Source organism: Copidosoma floridanum, unplaced genomic scaffold (genome assembly GCF_036245765.1).
Source record: "Copidosoma floridanum isolate Cflo_tuat_1 unplaced genomic scaffold, Cflo_Japanese_pri ptg000007l, whole genome shotgun sequence".
Taxonomy (NCBI): domain Eukaryota; kingdom Metazoa; phylum Arthropoda; class Insecta; order Hymenoptera; family Encyrtidae; genus Copidosoma; species Copidosoma floridanum.
Window position 1 is genome coordinate 607,453 of NW_028321884.1, and position 18,831 is coordinate 626,283.

At 38.5% G+C, this 18,831-nt stretch overlaps 1 protein-coding gene across 17 annotated transcripts in view; it reads right to left on the reverse strand.

The window, feature by feature from the left end:
• Window positions 1-143: 143 nt before the first annotated feature.
• The window catches only part of lap (phosphatidylinositol-binding clathrin assembly protein lap), a 37,341-nt gene continuing 18,653 nt past the window's right edge, over window positions 144-18,831 (reverse strand). For 3 of the 17 annotated variants that reach the window (XM_023390022.2, XM_023390024.2, XM_023390023.2), the window contains exons 3-20: window positions 13,812-13,954; window positions 13,528-13,603; window positions 12,885-12,902; window positions 12,203-12,305; window positions 11,914-12,122; window positions 11,691-11,797; window positions 11,561-11,602; window positions 11,396-11,490; window positions 9,536-9,704; window positions 9,326-9,445; window positions 9,074-9,212; window positions 8,773-8,859; window positions 7,338-7,934; window positions 5,433-5,559; window positions 5,240-5,348; window positions 4,669-4,734; window positions 3,667-3,906; window positions 144-3,197 (exon numbers count right to left, since the gene is read on the reverse strand). In XM_023390022.2, coding sequence (XP_023245790.2) covers window positions 3,679-3,906; window positions 4,669-4,734; window positions 5,240-5,348; window positions 5,433-5,559; window positions 7,338-7,934; window positions 8,773-8,859; window positions 9,074-9,212; window positions 9,326-9,445; window positions 9,536-9,704; window positions 11,396-11,490; window positions 11,561-11,602; window positions 11,691-11,797; window positions 11,914-12,122; window positions 12,203-12,305; window positions 12,885-12,902; window positions 13,528-13,603; window positions 13,812-13,954 — 2,435 coding nt within the window. In that variant the 3' untranslated portion in view covers window positions 144-3,197; window positions 3,667-3,678. The remainder of the gene's footprint in view (window positions 3,198-3,666; window positions 3,907-4,668; window positions 4,735-5,239; window positions 5,349-5,432; window positions 5,560-7,337; window positions 7,935-8,772; window positions 8,860-9,073; window positions 9,213-9,325; window positions 9,446-9,535; window positions 9,705-11,395; window positions 11,491-11,560; window positions 11,603-11,690; window positions 11,798-11,913; window positions 12,123-12,202; window positions 12,306-12,884; window positions 12,903-13,527; window positions 13,604-13,811; window positions 13,955-18,831) is intronic. The other 14 variants (XM_014354044.3, XM_023390027.2, XM_023390032.2 and 11 more) reach the window with 14 other exon arrangements.

The window sequence follows — 18,831 nt, forward strand, 5'->3', positions numbered from 1 at the left end:
TTTTCATTAAAAAAAAAAAATCGATTAGACGCGTGCATCATCGTTTACTAATTTTTCCAACACATTATTAGATCTTACTGCTGCACCAAGTAATTAAAATGAATATCCAGGCAAATAATTGAAGTAAAAACATTGAACATGACTAATCGACTTGCATTATATTTTTAAATTAAAACTTCACATTGATACATTACATTTTTTTTGTTCATCTTATTAATCAATTTTTTTTATGTTGATATACTCAGAGAAATATGTAGTACTCATTATTACTCTGTCATTTAATTTAGCACTTGTGTATGGTATATAGTACTTTATATTGTCCAGATACGCTTATTATTAATAAAAGTGGACAAGGCCACATGTCTACTATTTTTTTTTTTCTACATTTTGTTCGAAATATTCCCACTCTTTATTAGAATACACACAATTCATTTTTTGTTACTTTATATTTCCATAAGGTTTCATCATCTCGTAGCTAAATATGAGGACAAGCAAATTATCATTATTCATCTTAAAGTGTGATATTCTTTGAAAACGTATTATAGGATTTTAATTATTCAACTTTTCGTACATTTCTTTTTGGATATGCCACAGTTTAGGCTAGAATATATATGTTTTTTACGCTCGTCATGCAAGATCCACATTCACATTTTTAAGCATTTTTTTTTTATAGTTAAAGAAGCTTCTCTGTTTGCGACGATAACCATGTAATGAAGAGTACTTTGAAAGCAATTTTTCTTTTTGTTATCTATTATTTACATGTACATGATCGATCGTGTACTCGAAAGTTTTATGAGATAACATTTCTACACAAAGTATAGTGTATTTTATTACCGAGAATAATTCTTATTTTGAGCGATTCCTCGGTATCCTTGATGTGAATTGAAAATAGGTTCTCATTGAAAATTATACATCCGTGCGAATAGTATAATATCAAATAATATGATAGCAGAGAAAGAGATAAAATAACTGTACAGATCCACGATTCATTGAATTTCAAATATAATTTTACAACTGCATTTGGCCAAATTTCATCTCACTGCATAATTTATTATTTTCTCTGCATGCGATTTTTATATCTATAAACTATCAACAAAATGATATCGTATATTCCTTTAATATCAATTCGGACGACTCTCATTTGACCGCGTGCGTAGCGAAAGTAAGCGATAGATTTGGGTACACTCATTGTGTCAGTGGCCCTTAGATACGCGAAAATATATGAACAACTACAATTCTTTATATTTTTGAAATTTACAGAATACACTTCCACGTAATTATGTTTTTCTTTCTTTCCTTTCTTTTTTTTTCTTTTTTTTTTGTTTTTTTTTTACTCAGGAACTCTACAAACAAACAAACTTTCATTCCCTCATATATAATCATACGATAGAGTTCACTTGTTACAGTAGCTCCGTGCACATGCGAACAATTATCCATCCTTTTTACAAGTGTCTCTGACAATCGTGTTTTTACGTGCGGTATGCATGAAGGAAAACGATATTACGCAAAACTAAAAATTAAATAAATATATTGCGAATGTATGATTCTAGTGGCTAAATACACGTTATACATATTCATGTAATTACATACTTTGCGAGAAAAAATAAGACAATCGTTTGTCGTTTATCTTTTCTCGGTTGCTATTTAAATGCTCACCTTGTAAACGTATACACATATAACGATGGATTTTCAGATTGCACTTTACAGTTGCACGCGTTTTTCGTTTTGTCGACCCACGTGAAACGAAAGATGGGATACTGCCGTAATTATTTTTAAAAACATTTCCAAGTAAAACCAATTTTTGAACGATTGTAAATAAAAATATCACATAAATCGAAGACAAGTTTTTAAACGTAAAAAATAATCGGCTCACGGGATATGAACGCCAACACAACGACAAAATTCATAAAATTCAATTGTTGTTGAAACAATTTTTTTTTTTTTTTTTTTCTTCATATCTACTTACGATTCTTTACATAACAGAGTGAATCAAAAAAATAACCATCTCAAGCAGCGAAAAAAATCGAAGCTTTAAAACATTAGACGTAACGTTCAAATACACGTATGAAATACAGCACTTCAAAAATACATTTGCTATACATAGCACGATGCGGACAAAAAAAATCAACGTATAAAAATTGTTCGGGCACATGTAAAAATAATCATGACCAATAAATTAACGTGACGTATTTTTTAATATACAGTGTACACCGTCGTTAAAATTTATACACTTACACACGAGAATCGGATGGCACCCTCGTGCTCCTTTGTAACGTTATGTAATTAACTAGCTAATTAAGATATATCCAAACAGTACAATGAAAGAACAATCAACAAGGAGAGCGGAATCACACATTAATGTAATTGTTTCTTCAATATATATATACGTGTAATATAATATATACCTTTTTTCTTTCTTTTTTTTTTTTTTTTTTTAATCGTCAGCATCATTTATCATTGTGATTATCATCGGCGCCGATCTGCAACCACGACGGGCCGATTTCGTTCACATCCACGATTATATTATAGTCTAACATTTTAAACATTATTTCATTTGTAATACTTCAACAAAAGACATCTCAATAGACGCTATATCCTCTCGCCCATTTTTTGCACGGTTGATAATGTTGATAATCATACAATTATTATCTTAATAACGTATAATCCGTATTATTGTATAACCATTAAAATAAAAATAAAAAATATAATTAAAGCAAAAATATACAATATAAACGCACGGGGCAACGTCTCTACGAGGGTATATTAATATGGTTACCTCTGCGCCAAAATATAATCAAACTATGTACTTTATAGCTCGTAATCCTAATGATAATAGGACCGTAAAGTGTAGTCTACATCGTTTTTTTTTTTTTTTTTTGTTTTCGTTTTTTGATACTCCATTCCCTGTTCGTTTGAACAGTAATATTTTTCGTAAGAACGTCCACCCTGAGATTTTGTCTCTGTCGTTATCGACGCCATCGTTCCATCGGAGGAGAGTCGTGATTGATTGCAATATTAATTTTTTTTGTTTTACTTCGTTGCGTTGCGAACGAGCGAAAATCCAAGGAGGAAAAAAAACAAGACGACGAAACTCAATAGAAGCCAGGGTTGTTTTACGTACCTCGGTTATGTGGGTATTATTACACAATATTTACAGTAATTGGTGCATTGTCTCGACTTTACTTCCAATTGAATTCCTGAAAGGAGCGGAAAAAAATCACTTTAATTGAAATACGCTTTGGTGTTTTTTTTTTTTTTTTTTTTTTTTTCATTCAGGGACCATCAAACATTTGGAATAAAAATATACGTCACAGTTTAGTCCAAAACAAATTTAGTCTGTACAACGCGTGCTCTTTTTTTAATGTACAACAATACGATGTTATATAATCATTACTTGAGGTGTTATCCACAATTTTTTGCAGTTTGTTAAAGAGTTAGTATACGTGATTTCGAGTAATTGCAATGTGAGTAGGTACATAATAATTACTGGTGCTAGAGCTATACAAGCTATACCCGTATGTACCAAAAATCTTTTAAATACCTACTCGAAAGGGAAAAAAAAAAAAAAAAAAAATAACAATGGCTGATGCACAGTCAATGCACGAGACCAAAAACAACAACGGAGGGGACGAGGAAAAAACGTATCAAGGGCTGATCGGTGTGTACCTCCTCGCTAGCTCACAGTGCGCCAAAGGGGTCGAGTTGCACCTGGTTCGCCTGGGGCGGCTGTTGGACCTGGGCTGGCGCGGGCTGCTGTTGATGTTGCATCTGCGGTGTCCCGGGCATCACGCCTGGCTGGGGCTGCTGCACCAGTGCCGGACCCCCGGCCATCATGACCATGCCCCCGGGGGCAGCGCCCATCATCGGCCTCGGGCCCTGCATGCCCATCGGCGCGCCCTGCATCATCTGCACACAAGACACCGACAACACACGCGCAACACCGTCATGCCCATCAATTTTGCTTTAATTCAATGTTTGTTTGTCACATCTGAGCGCTATTACACGGTTGGGGGCCGTAATTTGATGAATCAAGGAGAGATGGGGTAGGGAGAGGGTTTTTTTTGCTCCACGTTGTTCTATATCGGTAAAAAATGTACAGCATCAGACTGGTATCTAATTGAAAAATGATGGCTGAAACAACTTACGTGAGACTTTCAATTCACCAAAAGTATTTTTCAACCGATACGTGTGTGTTTGTGCTCTATTACAACTACACATAAATATATTAAATGCCATAATGAAAAAAGCCGAATACTGGTGCAGAAAAAAAAGTATTAACATTTCTAGCTACATACGTGTAAGTATAAAACCTTGCAATTTTTTTTTTTTTAGATACAAACGAACAAAGCTTAATCGACAAAATAAACTTTTATTCAGTTTGCCGATTAAGCCAATGGTATGGTAAGAACGGTGCACGTGTACGGTTACTGTATTAGTGACAACTTTTCTATCTCGCGCCAGCTGTAAATTTCAATGGTGCCATAATTATGCTTGTCTCTATGTATATACGTGGAAACCGAGCAAATCACCACAATCGTCGTCATCGCTTGTTGTTGGACGAGTTAGATATTAGAGAGCAAGGGTGTGTGTGTGTATGACATAGGTACAAAAGTAAACAGGTGAGCGAAAAAAAAGTAACACTTGTGCCTTGCTTAACTAAAAACTCACCAGCGGCGCAGGCTGGGTTGCGAAGCCCATAGTGGTTGCTGCGGGGAGTTGCGTCATTCCTTGGCCCTGTAACAGCCATTAACATGCCGTATGCTATGCATGCATCATTTCGCTATTTGTTTACGCCGCCATCAACTCTGTTGGATGACTTTTTTAAAGTTTACCGCCAATCGCAATGTCGTCCAACAAAGTTTTGTGAAAATACAAAAGACAAAGAAAAATTTGGATAAAAAATCTGCGAAAAAGCTTGCTACGGGAACTTTTACTGATGCCAAAGCCTGAACAATCGTTTGCAAATGCTAGTTTATCGTAAATACGTGAATGTAAAAAAAGTGTACGGTGAGAGCGGTTCGAGCTAAATAATTACACGCCAAACACTACTCTCGTGAGTAATTAGTATGGTCGGAGTTGGACGAAAACTCGGTGGGTCCTTGCTGAAATATCGATGAATGTATAAATGTGGAAAAAAAAAAAAAAAAAAAAAAAAACAACGTGCTGAACTTGGAAAAACTGAGCCTGCAGCGAGACAACCGAAGCGAGAAATATACTTGCACAAACCCGTGGTACTCACCATTGGACGATAACCCGCGCCCGTGGTAGCCGCCATCGGCTGAGGCGACCATCCGCCAGCTGGTCCACCCGCCTTGGCCGTGTTTTTCGGAGAGTTCCACTGCATGCCCCTAAAACGCAAATTCACCGTCTAATTATAATTGTCATCGGTACCATCGCCGGGAGCTTGTACAGGTAAAGCGTGTCGTACGCACTTTTGCGGCTGGGCGCTCTTGTTGATGCTAAGGTTCTGGGCGAGGCTGGCGAGGCTGCTGTCGAGGTCGCCGGTTAGCACCTTGCCGGCGTTGGCTGCCGTGGCCGCTGCGGCCGGCTGTCCAGCTGCTGAAAAATGTCTAGCTGCAGGTATTGGGCTCATGGGCGCTCGAGCGGATCCATCGGTCGGAGGAGCAAAGCCTCCAAGCGTCGAAAGAAACAAGAGGGACGGGGAAAGAGAAATAGTGCCTACCAAAGTCATGCGAGGCCGAGCGTGGAAAGTAAAAAGTTAACAGAAGCCCCGGGGGTCATGCGAATCGTGAAAACAAAGAAAAGCAGCGAAGCCGGGTTTTACGGGGATTTTTTTTTTTTCATATATTTTTGGTAAGTCGTACGGTACACGTAGCATGCGGTTACCATATGGAGATGTGTGTGTTTAAGCGAAGGAGGAGGAGGAGGAGGACACATTTATTTTCTTTACGCGCTGCGCTTGTGTGCTTCCGGATCGGAATGGGCATTTCATTTGTGTTTGGATAGGTACTGAGGCGGCATCGATTACTTGTTTTTTTTTCTTCTTCTTCTTCTTTTATTTACAAGGATTCATTTGCAAACGGTACAATTAAAATATTGTCACGAGATCGGAACTTTTAACTAAAATAAGGTCGAGAGCGTCGTTTTAATGACAATATAACAAGTGGTTGGGTGTAGTTGAAAGTTCAGTCGCCCATGAATTTTAAATTGCCGAGTTACTTTTAGAGTAGGCATTGATTTTCCAAACTATGTAGCTATGTTTCGCATTTACTGTATAATTTATGCTCTAGACGTGTTTCTCTTGCACGATTAAAAATAATAAATTCCATTCAAGCCTCTACAGCCTCGGTCTAATTTATTGCTGAATTTTTTATTTGAATTAGCACTATGCTGACATCAATAATTGGCGTGAATAAGATTTCCCTTCGACGTTAGATAGCTTACTTCAAAGCAATTAATTTTTTAAATTTAATTAGTGAGATATAATGGATATGATCGACGAAAGCAGTTCAGCAATTTACAATGCAGATTTTACTGCCATTTCGTTGGCTCGTTACGTGTACATAGTAAGATAAAATCTGTATATGCGAATGTTGAACAATGTCTTTGAAATCAAACTGAAAATACGTAAATAAAGTTTAACGAAAAGCTTCATTTAAAAAAGTAAAATGAGTGGGTTCGGTGGAACAGTCACCAAAAGTGCAAGGCCGCTCGCTCGACTTTTCGTATGCTTAAAACGAGATACTTTTGGGCACATACCATAAGGTCATAAGACTAGTAAAACAAAATACTGACAAACATGAAAATGGTAACTTAAAAAATAGTCCTGCAATTACGATTGACTCTTTAACGGTAAATTTGCACAAGTAAAGAGTAAAAAAACTAAATTCATAAAAAACACATGGATTGCTTGAAAGTATGGTCTCTCGGAAATTTATTGCTTTAAACAACCCGAGTTGGTCATTTGACAAATGTAAGGGAATACAGTTTGAAGTAAGAAAGTCTCACTCGATCAGTCAAAGCCAATAGTACAAGTGTACGTCGACGATGAAAATTGTAGGTAATAACGATGTAACGATACACTATTACTCGATAGCAACGGCGCATGCGGCGATATTAACGCCGTGCCACTGACATTGTTGACATCAAACATTTTCATCGAATTCCTGATGCTCAGTGGTACAGAGTTGGGCAAAGAAAATAATAAATACAAAAAAATTAACAAACAGCGAAACAAATAATAATATAATGACGCTGATGATGATGAAAACAACGAAAAAAAAAAAATGAAAAAAAATAAAAAATAAATAAAAAAAGAAAGAGAACGAGTGAAAAAAAAGCTTGGCTCTTGTCTCTTTAGCGGACAGTCCCATCACCTGGCAGCGGCTGCTTAGCCGGGGATCCGTATCCCATGGGGAGTTGGGCTTGGGAGGGAGCGACCCCGTAGCCGCCGATCATCGGTCCACCCATCATTTGGGCCTGCTGGTTCATATCGTACACGGGAAAAGCACCGGGTGGCGGTTGCTGCTGAGCTGGTTGTTGTTGTTGCTGCTGTTGCTGTTGGGCCATGGGGGTGGAGCGCGAGGGAGAGCCACCAAGGGCCATCCTTATGCTGTCGTTGAGGTCGTCGAACGCGCTCTTGGCCGGCTGGGCGGGCGAGGCGGAGCGCGGCGTGCCACCTTGGGCCCCAGGAGGCGGTGGTCTGGGTGGCGGCGCGGCAGTGGCTTGATGAACGCTCTGCTGCGGCTGCTCGCCGGCTATGTTGTCGCTTGGTCCATGCGCCACTGCCCCGTCGACCCCAAACAGGTCTGCCGCCTGACCGCCGAACAGGTCTCCGCCGGCGCCCGCCTGGCCATCCAATCCCCCTGCCATTTGCTGGAACTGCTGCTGGTGGTCGGCTGTAGAGGCTGGGGGAGCCGAGGATGGGAATTCGGGATCAAAGGGATTCGGTAAGCCGGCTCCTGGGGCGGCAGCTTGCGCAGAAAGTGACCAAGGCGGTATCGCACGATTATATTAGTCGGTTAGTGAAAGACAGATTAGAGTGAACGAGAGAGAGAGAGAGAGAGAGTGAGATAATGAGAGACAGAGAGTCAGGAGGTGGTTTCGTTGGCCCATGAGATTAGATACATTTGTGCATGGTTTCCGAGGGGAATTGTTTTCAAGTGGTGATAGGAGTGGTTGACGCATATACAGATAAAAGAGGCAGCCATCACGTGCGGGGTCGAAAAGAAAGAAAGAGAACAGAAGAAAAAGAGATACATATAATCAGCTCCTCGTGTTTCCGGCTTCGTTTGATATCCTGCGACCACGAGAAACTTACGCGACTTAATATAAGAAGAAAAACATATATAAGAATGACAAAAAATGTGCATTCAAATAATGTTTTTGATTACGGACAAACTATGATCTAAGCTAAGTCTAAGAAATTTCTAAATCATAATATCGTGCGTTTTTTTTTTTTTTTTTTTTTTATGATTTGTGTGTATATTAATGCAGTGATGAATCAACGTAGAAATGGTAATAAGTAACGATTGAACATCCTGTATAAGTATAGTAATAGACATTAAACGTAATTTGTCAATCGCTTCAGGATCCTTTTGTTTTTTTTTCTTCTTTTTTTTCAAAAAACGAAAAAAAATCATAAAAAGGTATTCAGGCTCAGTGGTAAACCGATACAGCTAAATCGAATGCTGTATGAAATATACATGTATGTAAAAACTCGAAGAAAAATATATAGATAAAGAAAAAGAATAGGGTATCAGAACGAGAACCGCAAAGTAGTGCATTTGCGGTGATCTTTAGCTCACTCACCGGTCTGCTGATCCTGACTGCCAAAGACGGAAGAGAAATTGTTATCTGTAACAAAGTTATTAGTTGCCGGTGCTGCCATGGCGAAACCTACAAAACCAAAATAACAACGAGTACGTGATGAAAAACTGAAAATAAAAACACAAAGTATGGGTATCAAAATCAAATCAACATGTGAGCAACGTGCACTAACATCCAGAAATCGGTATGTACGAGTGTGAAAAAATAAACAAACGATGTACGAAACATGGTGATAGGATAAAGTTGAGAAAATAAAAATAAATAACGAGATTCCTGTATTTACCATTACCGTTAGTCATCCACATGTTATTCTGTACCGGTGCTGGTTGCACTGCCGCTGCCGCTGTAGTAGCTGGTTGGGGTGCCCCAAACATGTCGGCAAATGGATTTCCTGCCAGTTGTAACAAATCATCCGACGCCTTCTGTCAGTTTGTCCACCATACAACAGAATAATAGTTCAATTATTGTTTTTTTTTTTTGCAACAGTACATATTGTATCAGGACAGAAAACTATCACGTGGTTGACGACTCTTACCTGATTATCGGCCAGGGATGCACCACCTCCAAATAAGTCAACGATCGGTTGGCCAGCGTTGTTAGTAGGTGAGCTAAGAAATGGATTTGTACTCGCCGATGTTGGTGATTGTACTTTGGCCTGAAAAAATTTTTCGCAACGAATCATCATGTTTGTTTTACTCGATGATTTTATCATTTAAAAGTGGTGTTTGTTGGTAGATCGGCAAACCTTGTACTGGTTCAAGACAGCCTCCTCCTCGGCAAGGACCTGCTGCCTAACGGCGTCGTCTATGTGTCCATTTCCAGTGCTATCCAGCCGCTGATTGCTCACCGCGGTGCCGAAGGCAGTGCTGGTGGAAGACAGGGCGGACACTCCCGACTTTACATTCGTTCGATTGCTGCTTTTTCGGGGGAAAGGGGGGGGGGCGCAGATGGTGTCGTTGTGGATATGGGTATTTGACATGAATGACATGACAATGAAGTGGGATTGTTTTCACCAGCGGGAACAGTTGTTGGATTGGTTTTTTGTTCCAAGAGAGAGATCGAGTATCGAAGAGGCGTGTGAGACAGATGATGGGATTCGATAGTGTAGTGAGAGAGAGAGAGATAAAAAAAAGAGGAAGAGACAAAAAGAAAAAAACAGTGTAGTACATCTATAAATGCAGATTTACGTAAAAATATAATGTGTTAGTCAAGTGTTAAGTGAACATATAAACAGAAATATTTCTGTTGCGTGTTGGTGCTGTATTATTTTTTTTCTTTGTTCCACCGTGTACAAAATTACATGCCTAAGAACACACGCTAAACGTACTGGGAAAAAAAAATCAGCTTTATACTCCGACTATAATATTCGCAAGACTTCAAACAATTTTGAATGTCACTGAAAATTACTATCATGTACAAAAAATGAGATTTTTTTCCCAGACTACATATTAGTCAACTGTATACATATAGACGTTAGTGAATTACAAGGGTAAATATGCACTCGTATCTATCTCATGCTCAGTTAGATGTGGGGATTAAAGTTTATCTAATACTACAAATGTTTTGTTAAAATATATCTATTTGTTAGAACATCAAGCTTAATGTTAACTAATTGTTATTGTTGTTACATGCCCAAAAGTGAACATGAAAACATCAAGCACTGCATCCATCAATGACGTTAGAAATTTTTTCACAAACACTTAAGAAACGCGAAAACAAATTGTTAGTTTTGAGTAAACGAACTTTCTACTTGTTTTTTTAAACATTTTTACTTTCTAAATTTTGTAAAATTGTATTTTTTAGAAAAAAGGTGTTCATCACAGTAAAATCTACGTGGTTGTCAACTCTATTTACATTTGTTTGTCAAAAAGGTACATCAATTAACAATGGTAAATATTGATAAAACTCAAGCAACATCTTTATAAAATTTTAAAAATTACAGATCGAATCATGTGTTGAATTGAAATAATAACTTGTTTTGAAATTTTGGTGTCGCTCTCTTGTGCGGTTTGTAAGAAAACTGAAAATTTGGTTTAGTGTTTAATGAAAGTATCAAATAGATTCATGGTGCACGTGATGTATGATCGATGCAAGGTCTTTTTGGATGAGGCCGTGGCAGAGGAAGGACAGACGACATATCCATGTAAAAGATCATTATAAAATTTCATTCCTCATTTCTCTTTATTTTTTTTTCTGTGTTTCTCCTATACATAAACAATTGATTTGCTCAAATGGCTTGAGCAAACTTTGAGAAATGAGCAACGAAACTCCATGGATATGCCAATGCGTTAAAATTCCAATTATGTACCATACATTGAAAATTGTTAGAAAAATATATAGATGTCTAAAATGTCAGTACTTTTAAACAGAGAAGATAATTAAATTCATTCATCTTGACATTTATCATATGAAAATAAAGAGCAATGGGGAGAGAAGAGTTATGGTTCATTAAATTGTATTTAGTAGCAGTGGCCATATTAGTATTATTAGTTGATTGCTTGGAAAAGTTAGTGGATTATTAATTAAAACCATCTTTCCACCGATGCTCGTTCAGTAGCATTATTATTAGAATACATAAAATGACAAGACGAGGAGCTTGACTTACCTCGCCGACTGGGTCGGCGTATTAGCCGCCGAACCTTTCCTACCCTCTAGCGAGGCTAAATGTTGCTCTAACGCGTCTAACAAGCTGCTGGGAGCCTAAAAATAACAAGCCATTAAATCGATTGCGCGGATTGGCGATTTAACATGTGAAAGGTGCATTCGTTACCTTGGTCAGATCTGGAATGTCTCCTTTGTCGATACCTACGTTCTGTACGGAAAAAAAAAAAAAAATTACATTCACCATTATTGTGAATGTGCAAGTACGTAACATATCATCATCTCCCATGCAAACTTACTTCTGCCACTTTCAAGAATTCGCCTACTTTGTCCATTCTGACGAGAAATTTTTTATACAAATCCAAAGCCTCTCGGCATTGTTTCTTATTCATATCGAAGTATTTTTCTGCAACAAAGAATTGGCACAAGAATTTATATGTATCGGTACACGTGCAGGAAGGAGAAAAAAAAAAAAAAAAAAAAAAAGGAAAAGATTAAACACACCAAAGAGTTTAGACTGACCTAAGAGATTAATGATGCCGTCGTTGTAGCCGGCAAACAGCCGAATGAGATCTCGGAAGAGCAGCATGAAGGCCATGTTGATGACTCCGTTCGTGAGATCATTGGCCGAGCAGTCGAACTCGAGCAGCGAGTCGAGCTGGCTCTGCAGCACCGGCAGCGTCTTCAACAGCTTCTCCGCGTTCATCGTCCGAAGCGTGCCCTCCTCTTTCCTACGGTTTAATTTTTTTTTTAGTTATTTCGTTTAAAATGAAAAGTTTTTGATTGTTCCCTCCATCGGGCAAAGGCTTACCCCCGCTTGACTTTGCAAAAGTCAAAGGCGACCGATCTGTAGGACATGGCCTTGTCGTTCAAGTATTTCGCGTACCTCCTGATGAACGGAGACATGTCGTATCCTGAAATAGCAAGATCTTTGGTATAATGTCGTCCAAAAAATTGAGGATGCTAAAATGCATTGGAAATCAACAAGAGAGAATAAAAGTCCTTTAAATTGACGTAAGAGTGAACATTTTAACAACAACAACACGCATGTCATGGATTTTTTAGTGCGTTAGTTAGAATAACTAATGGATTTTATTTGTGGCTACGCAAAAAATAAAAGAAACGATAATACCTCTCAAACATCGATGTACAAAGTAACAAAGTATAGAGAATAATGTACAGGAAGTAAGAAAATAAAAAAAAAAAACCACTTACTAACGTAAACTCTCGACAAACAAACAAACAAACAAACAAAATGATAATATTATAATGTGGAAGAAAAAAGGGATTATCAAGCTTTAAATTAATTACACGCTAAGAGGGACTACAAAAATGTAAAAATAGAGTAGACAAAATGAATGAGAATAGTTAGTTTGATAATTAAAAACACTAATAATAATAATAATAATAATAACAACAGTAATAGAAATAGTAAAAAAAGGGGGGCTTGCTGAAATGAACGAAAACGCATTCCAAGACCACATAAAACTCACCGATGCGCGCTTGTCCTCCTTCGTCGAGCAAAAAGAAAATTGTTTGATGTTAGTACACAAGTCGCCCAATTACAGGAATATAATTATTATTGATATTTTACAATTTTTCGGAATCACTCTACGTATAAAGTTTTTTATTTATTTATTATTTTGTTTTTTCATCTCTAAACATATACAATTGATACAACAAAACGCGTAAGCTTGACTGCTCATCCAAAGTTTTGGAATAGACAGTGGCGATAATGTCTGATTTGAAATTTTCATCATCTTTTAAATTATTATTGTTCAAAAATAAAAAAAATACAAAATTAGGTGACATTGCTCTGCTACACGTAATGTACTTATATATGTATATGTAAAAGCTCGATCCTCTTCAACAAAGAAAATACATATTTACTTATTTGACGAGATCAACAAGCCTAGATTGTAAAAGGTTTGCAGAGTAATTTTTCATTGAAAAAAAAAAAAAAAAAAAAAAAAAAAAAGAGTAAGCCAAGTGCAATCATCATCATCATCATCATCATCACAAGTGCATTATATATTATATTATTGGCCGTTGATTGTTATATACCATATGGGTACGTGTTAATTTACTCTCGTTATTGCGAAAGGTGGAAAAGGCACAGTCAAAAGACGTATTTACCTTGCACGCCGCTTTTGTCGAGAAAGTTGCTGAGCTGAAACGTACTGTTGCTCGAGGCTAGGTACTGCGTAAACCTCTGAAAAAAAAAAAAAAAGATGAGACATCACTGTCATTGCCAAGTACAGCGCAGTAAAAATAACTGCACCACGTGCCGAGCTCTCGATCGGACGAGTTTTCGTGTTGCGCTGCGTTACTTATTTTATCGTTCGTTTTTTCGGGTAACAAAATTTAATCTAATTATTTCAATAAAAATAACAATAACAACAATAACATGAGCCTCTCACCTCGTTCCCGTAACACATCATGTGATGTACTGTGATGAGCGCCTTGAAAACCACCGTCCAATTTGTGTTTTGCGACCTTTCGACCAACAGATTCGCCAACTGCGGAATCGACACGTTCGGCTCGTTCGTGCAGTGGACGAGATCTGCAAGACATCGAACAACATCAGCTCTGTTATCGTTATTAACATTCTAAAAATATACGCGTAGCATCGATAAAATATAATACATATAATGTTTAAAACAGGTGGTGGATTTTGGAGCGCCTAATATCCATTTAGGGTCCCAAAAAAAAAGAACAAGTCGAGGTGCGCGTCAATGAGTAAAGAGTAACACGCGGGGATTTTCATCGATACTCGTACAATGCATGTCATTTATGGTCATGGTCCACGACGACAGACGCTACAGTATAATATATGTCCTTCTAAGGAAGCCTGGCGAGTTTCTTCGGTCCAGTTTGGCCTGTCCCTCCCCCCAGCTCTTCAGGCGCAGCAGCAAAACTGCCTATAAAATTACTCGCGAGTGAACTTGGGATGCGTGTTTCTGTACCTCCCACAGCAGCATAAAAATCATGAAATTTTTTCCGCGTTATCACAAACTGTCGTCTATATTCGACGAGCTACTGCAGTTACGCATGAAAAAAAAAAAAAAAATCAACTTGCAATGTATAGGTGCTTAGGCGTCCAAGCCATACAAATAAAAAAATAAAAAAGAACATATTGGTAATTGGGATGTGCAGGCATGTGCAATACTAAGTATGTAAGCTAATGAAATGAAGCGACATGTCGGAGAAAGAGGTCGCGAGACACCCTGTAACATATTGTACGTATATTATTAGCCTTGACCTTTAGGCGAGCGATCACGATGACATGCGCATGCAAGTGGACATAAAAACTAAACGAGTAACGTGTATAATATACATATCATATACACTTGGATGGAAATTTTACAATGATGATTTACGGGGGGCTGCACTCGTTGATCACCCGACGATCATACATATATTATACACATATACAAACGAGCATGGAAGCGTGCCCGGTGTGTATAGGTAAAGAGATTCTTGACCCCTGTCATGCCGGTGTACTATACATACCTATATAATATCACTCTTGATACATCAATTATTCAGCCGCATGACATATCTGTACGCGCGCGCGTGAATAATAAATGACAAGCACCGAGAGCGGTGTCGGAGTAATTACTATATCGTCATTCGGTAAAATTTACCTGTACGAGATTTAATTTTTTCGCGAGAGTCGGGGTGCCCATACATATACATATAATAGCAATGTCCATATAGGTATGGATAAATTCGTTGACTTCGAGTAATACTATAAGCTGCTCCTCTCAAAAACTTTGGGGGGGTTTTACTAAACATGTACTACAGGTGTACACATTTTTTATCCAATTTCTCTGGATTTTGTATAGATGCGCTCCGAGTTGTAAGAGCTAAATCCATACAAATTACTTATAACCCGTGCTCTTTCTCTTCCCCCTTATTGTACTTACTGCAGCGGTAGGTATGTATATATGCGAGTCGATAGAGCCATCAGCAGAGCGTCTCGAGTACAATACATATATATATACCTACGCGGGGCCTATACTTCCTGCCTCCGCTACTAAGTATATAAAGAGACAAATCACTTTCTCCGCCGTTATTAATTCGCACACACGCGCGCACAGGTTACAGCAGCGTATAGTAGACTACAACGGGGCTTATTGGCCCCTTTCCTCATTCGCAGGGTATGCGACTTTATAATGACTTCGCTTTCGCCGTCTCTCTGTTCAAAGCATTGTTTATTGTTATTCGCAATTGATGATATGCAACGTTATCGACACAACGGCCATGCGACGTTGAGTGTAATACTTTAACTGAGCGATGAAAGTCAACCAGCATTGCAATGGTACCGTTTTGTGAAAAACAAATAAATAATAATAATCAACCTGTTGTACTTTTATAGCTCTGGTGAAAAATATGCGTACGTACAGAAAATCTTTATTTTATACGTGAATTTTACCAATACTCCGTTACTGAATTTCTTTTTCCTTTTTTTTTTGAAACTCAAATATGATCCCCCCCCCCCTATACCTACCTCTCTGTATTTGCGTCGCGGATACACTTACTATATACGCTTTCATCGATTGCAATTGATCCTCAGAAAAGTATGCAGTTTAATGGTACAACTGCTTGGTTTGACAAACCCGAGTAAAAAATTTTATCGATTTCGTCTGCACCGCGTCGGTTTTTGTTCTTTTTTTCTCCTTCCTCGCTCGATTAGCATGACAATGCGCGCCCGAGAACCTCCGAATTTTTTTCTTCTTTTCTTCGGTAGAGTTACCCATCAAGAGCTCACTGCAGCGATGGCTCTATACTTACTCGCATTATCATTGCACATTTTTTCCCTTCCCAAAATGTTCGATTCGAATGTCGCTTTTAAAACCAATGACGTCGACACTATGCATCAGATAATATACGTGTATAGGTATATAAAACGTGTACCTTTGGATTATCGGATTTTATTCACACTGCACACGCGATTGGCACCATGAAACATCATAGCAATAGCAATCGAAATTTTACGATAGAGTTCCCATATAGGTACTATTACAGATAAAAGAAGCGGGTACGTGTATTATATCCGCGGGGAAGCAAAGTCGTTGACCCCAGGCTGCACACGAGAGCACCTATTGAATTTCATTTGAATGCATATAGGGTTACAACCTGCCGATTTCGGTGTGTATATACCGATATACATAAAACGACAGGTTATCATCGTTATACGATGATGAGTCTTGCATGGCTGTGTATCTCTTGATATTGTACATTATCTAATGCACGCAATACATTAAACAGGCAATGTATAGAAATCCCTGAAATATGTATATATATATATATATATATATATGTATGAGATACATCTACTGGTTCTGGCTCACGATTATCATCTGGTGCTCGGTCAAAGCGGGAAAAAAAAGATAATCCGTTTCATTGGAACGAAAAAAAAAACCCCGAAAAGAGAGGGGTGGCGAGGTCGGGCGGTACATCAGTGCCCCCGACGACGACCCCATTCCCTCTCTAACGATTTTCCATGCCCGCCCCGGTCGAGTGGAGTGTGGTGACTCACGCGACCCTCCCTAGCTCCTTTCTTTCCTCTGGCCCAAATAGTATACCTGTGCCTATTTAGTATATAGGTATAGTACCTCTACTCGCGCACAAGTACAGCGTAAGCATATATATACACGTGTAGCGCAGGTGGTCGTGATGATTATATAATCGGGGGGTGAGAAAGAAAGAATGGGCTACCCCCTTCCCCACTGTTCACAAACATATACCGCCAATCCATTGTGTAATTTACATATTATATGCCTATATACACTTGTGTGAGTGACTTTCACTGCATGATTATTCACGGGGTAAGCTAGATTTGTAACATGCGATACTTAACTTTGGGGAGAAAGAGAATGCCCTTTGTTTTTGTCACCCTGAATTCCATAATAAAAGCTTATTTACAACTCTATATATGATCGCCTCGTGCGTCAATAAGGTGGTACAACATAACATTATTGTAGATGATACCACCCGTCAGCTATATTATAATATTATCTGTATGTATGTAGAAAACTGGCCGCGCGGCATTGCGCACCACATTGATGTAAGTAAGTGAGTATAAAATATTAGGTATTCAGACGCTGTTTGCGAGCAGATCGTGAATTAGAACCGGATTTTCGCGGCAACGGCCAGGCCTAGCCACTGTGTATGCATATTAAATTTATATACGCGTGTGGCAAATCTCACAGTCACAGTCACGTGTCAAAATTACATACAGTGAGAGTTTTTATACTATATGAAACAGAGCAGAGTAATAAAAGAAATTCTGTTGATGGGCAATTATTTTTTGTTCGAAATCATAATAACCATTGTTTATATCTTCATACTTTTTTTTTTTTTTTTTTTTTTCACCGACTTTTATTTGAATTGATAACGTGCATAGATTAAATTTAATCACCCGCGTACTAGTTTTATCCTGCACGCGGATATAACACGGGTAAAAATATACTTTGGTAACATTAAGAGTCACATGATGTAAAAATTTTCAATTGCGTCTATGAGTCGCCTGCGAACACAATAAAGTACACGACGCAACGACGATATTCTATCTGCACCATATAGATTGTGCTTATAGTTAGAATCGTCGTTCCGAGATTTCCCTCGACCAAGCGAATGATCGTACTGTTCTGTTATACGGTTATCAAGCGTTTTAGTGCCTTCTCGCGTTTCCTCCCACAAAACGCTTCGGTCCCCACGCCCATTGGGACACGCTGACAGAATTGCTTCCGCGTCTACCTCGCAATGGCTACATACTATTGTCCCCCTGTTCGAATCGAAAGAATTGCCATTTTTTTCCCGAGACAAGTGACCTCAAAACATCGAGTTGGAAAAAAAAACTCACTGCTTTGAAGAGATTGCACATACGCGTTGCGGTGTCGAAGAGAGAAAGAGATACCAATCGCGAGGAGGAGGGAGACGCGTGTGCATGCATCCACAGAAGCTTGATTATTTAACGATCCTTCATTGAGCACTGGCTGCAAAAGGAGACAGAGGCTCTCTGACGAAGAGCGCATATATACAGCGCTGAGGCCATTTAACATTCGTCTCGGATGAAATAAGGGCGTTAATAATTTATACTATAAAAAAAAAAAAAAAATATCTCCTACGATTACGCGTATCGGAGATTTATTTTTCAAATATGCTCGGGACTGTCGTGTACGATTTACGCAGATTTTTTTTTTTTTTTCTTTCGCTGCTCATCCCACTCCGGCGCGTCACCTGTAATCAACGAAACTTCGCTCGCTTCAACGGTTACGTCGTGTAATCTCGGTAATTTCTCGCCATGCGATTCTCATTTCCCATCAAGAATCCAATCCACCCCTCTGACGCGAACACCTATTTTTTTTTCTCTAGTTCATAAATACATGAATTCACGTAATTTTTTTTGTTTTTCGTTTGTTTTATGATCCA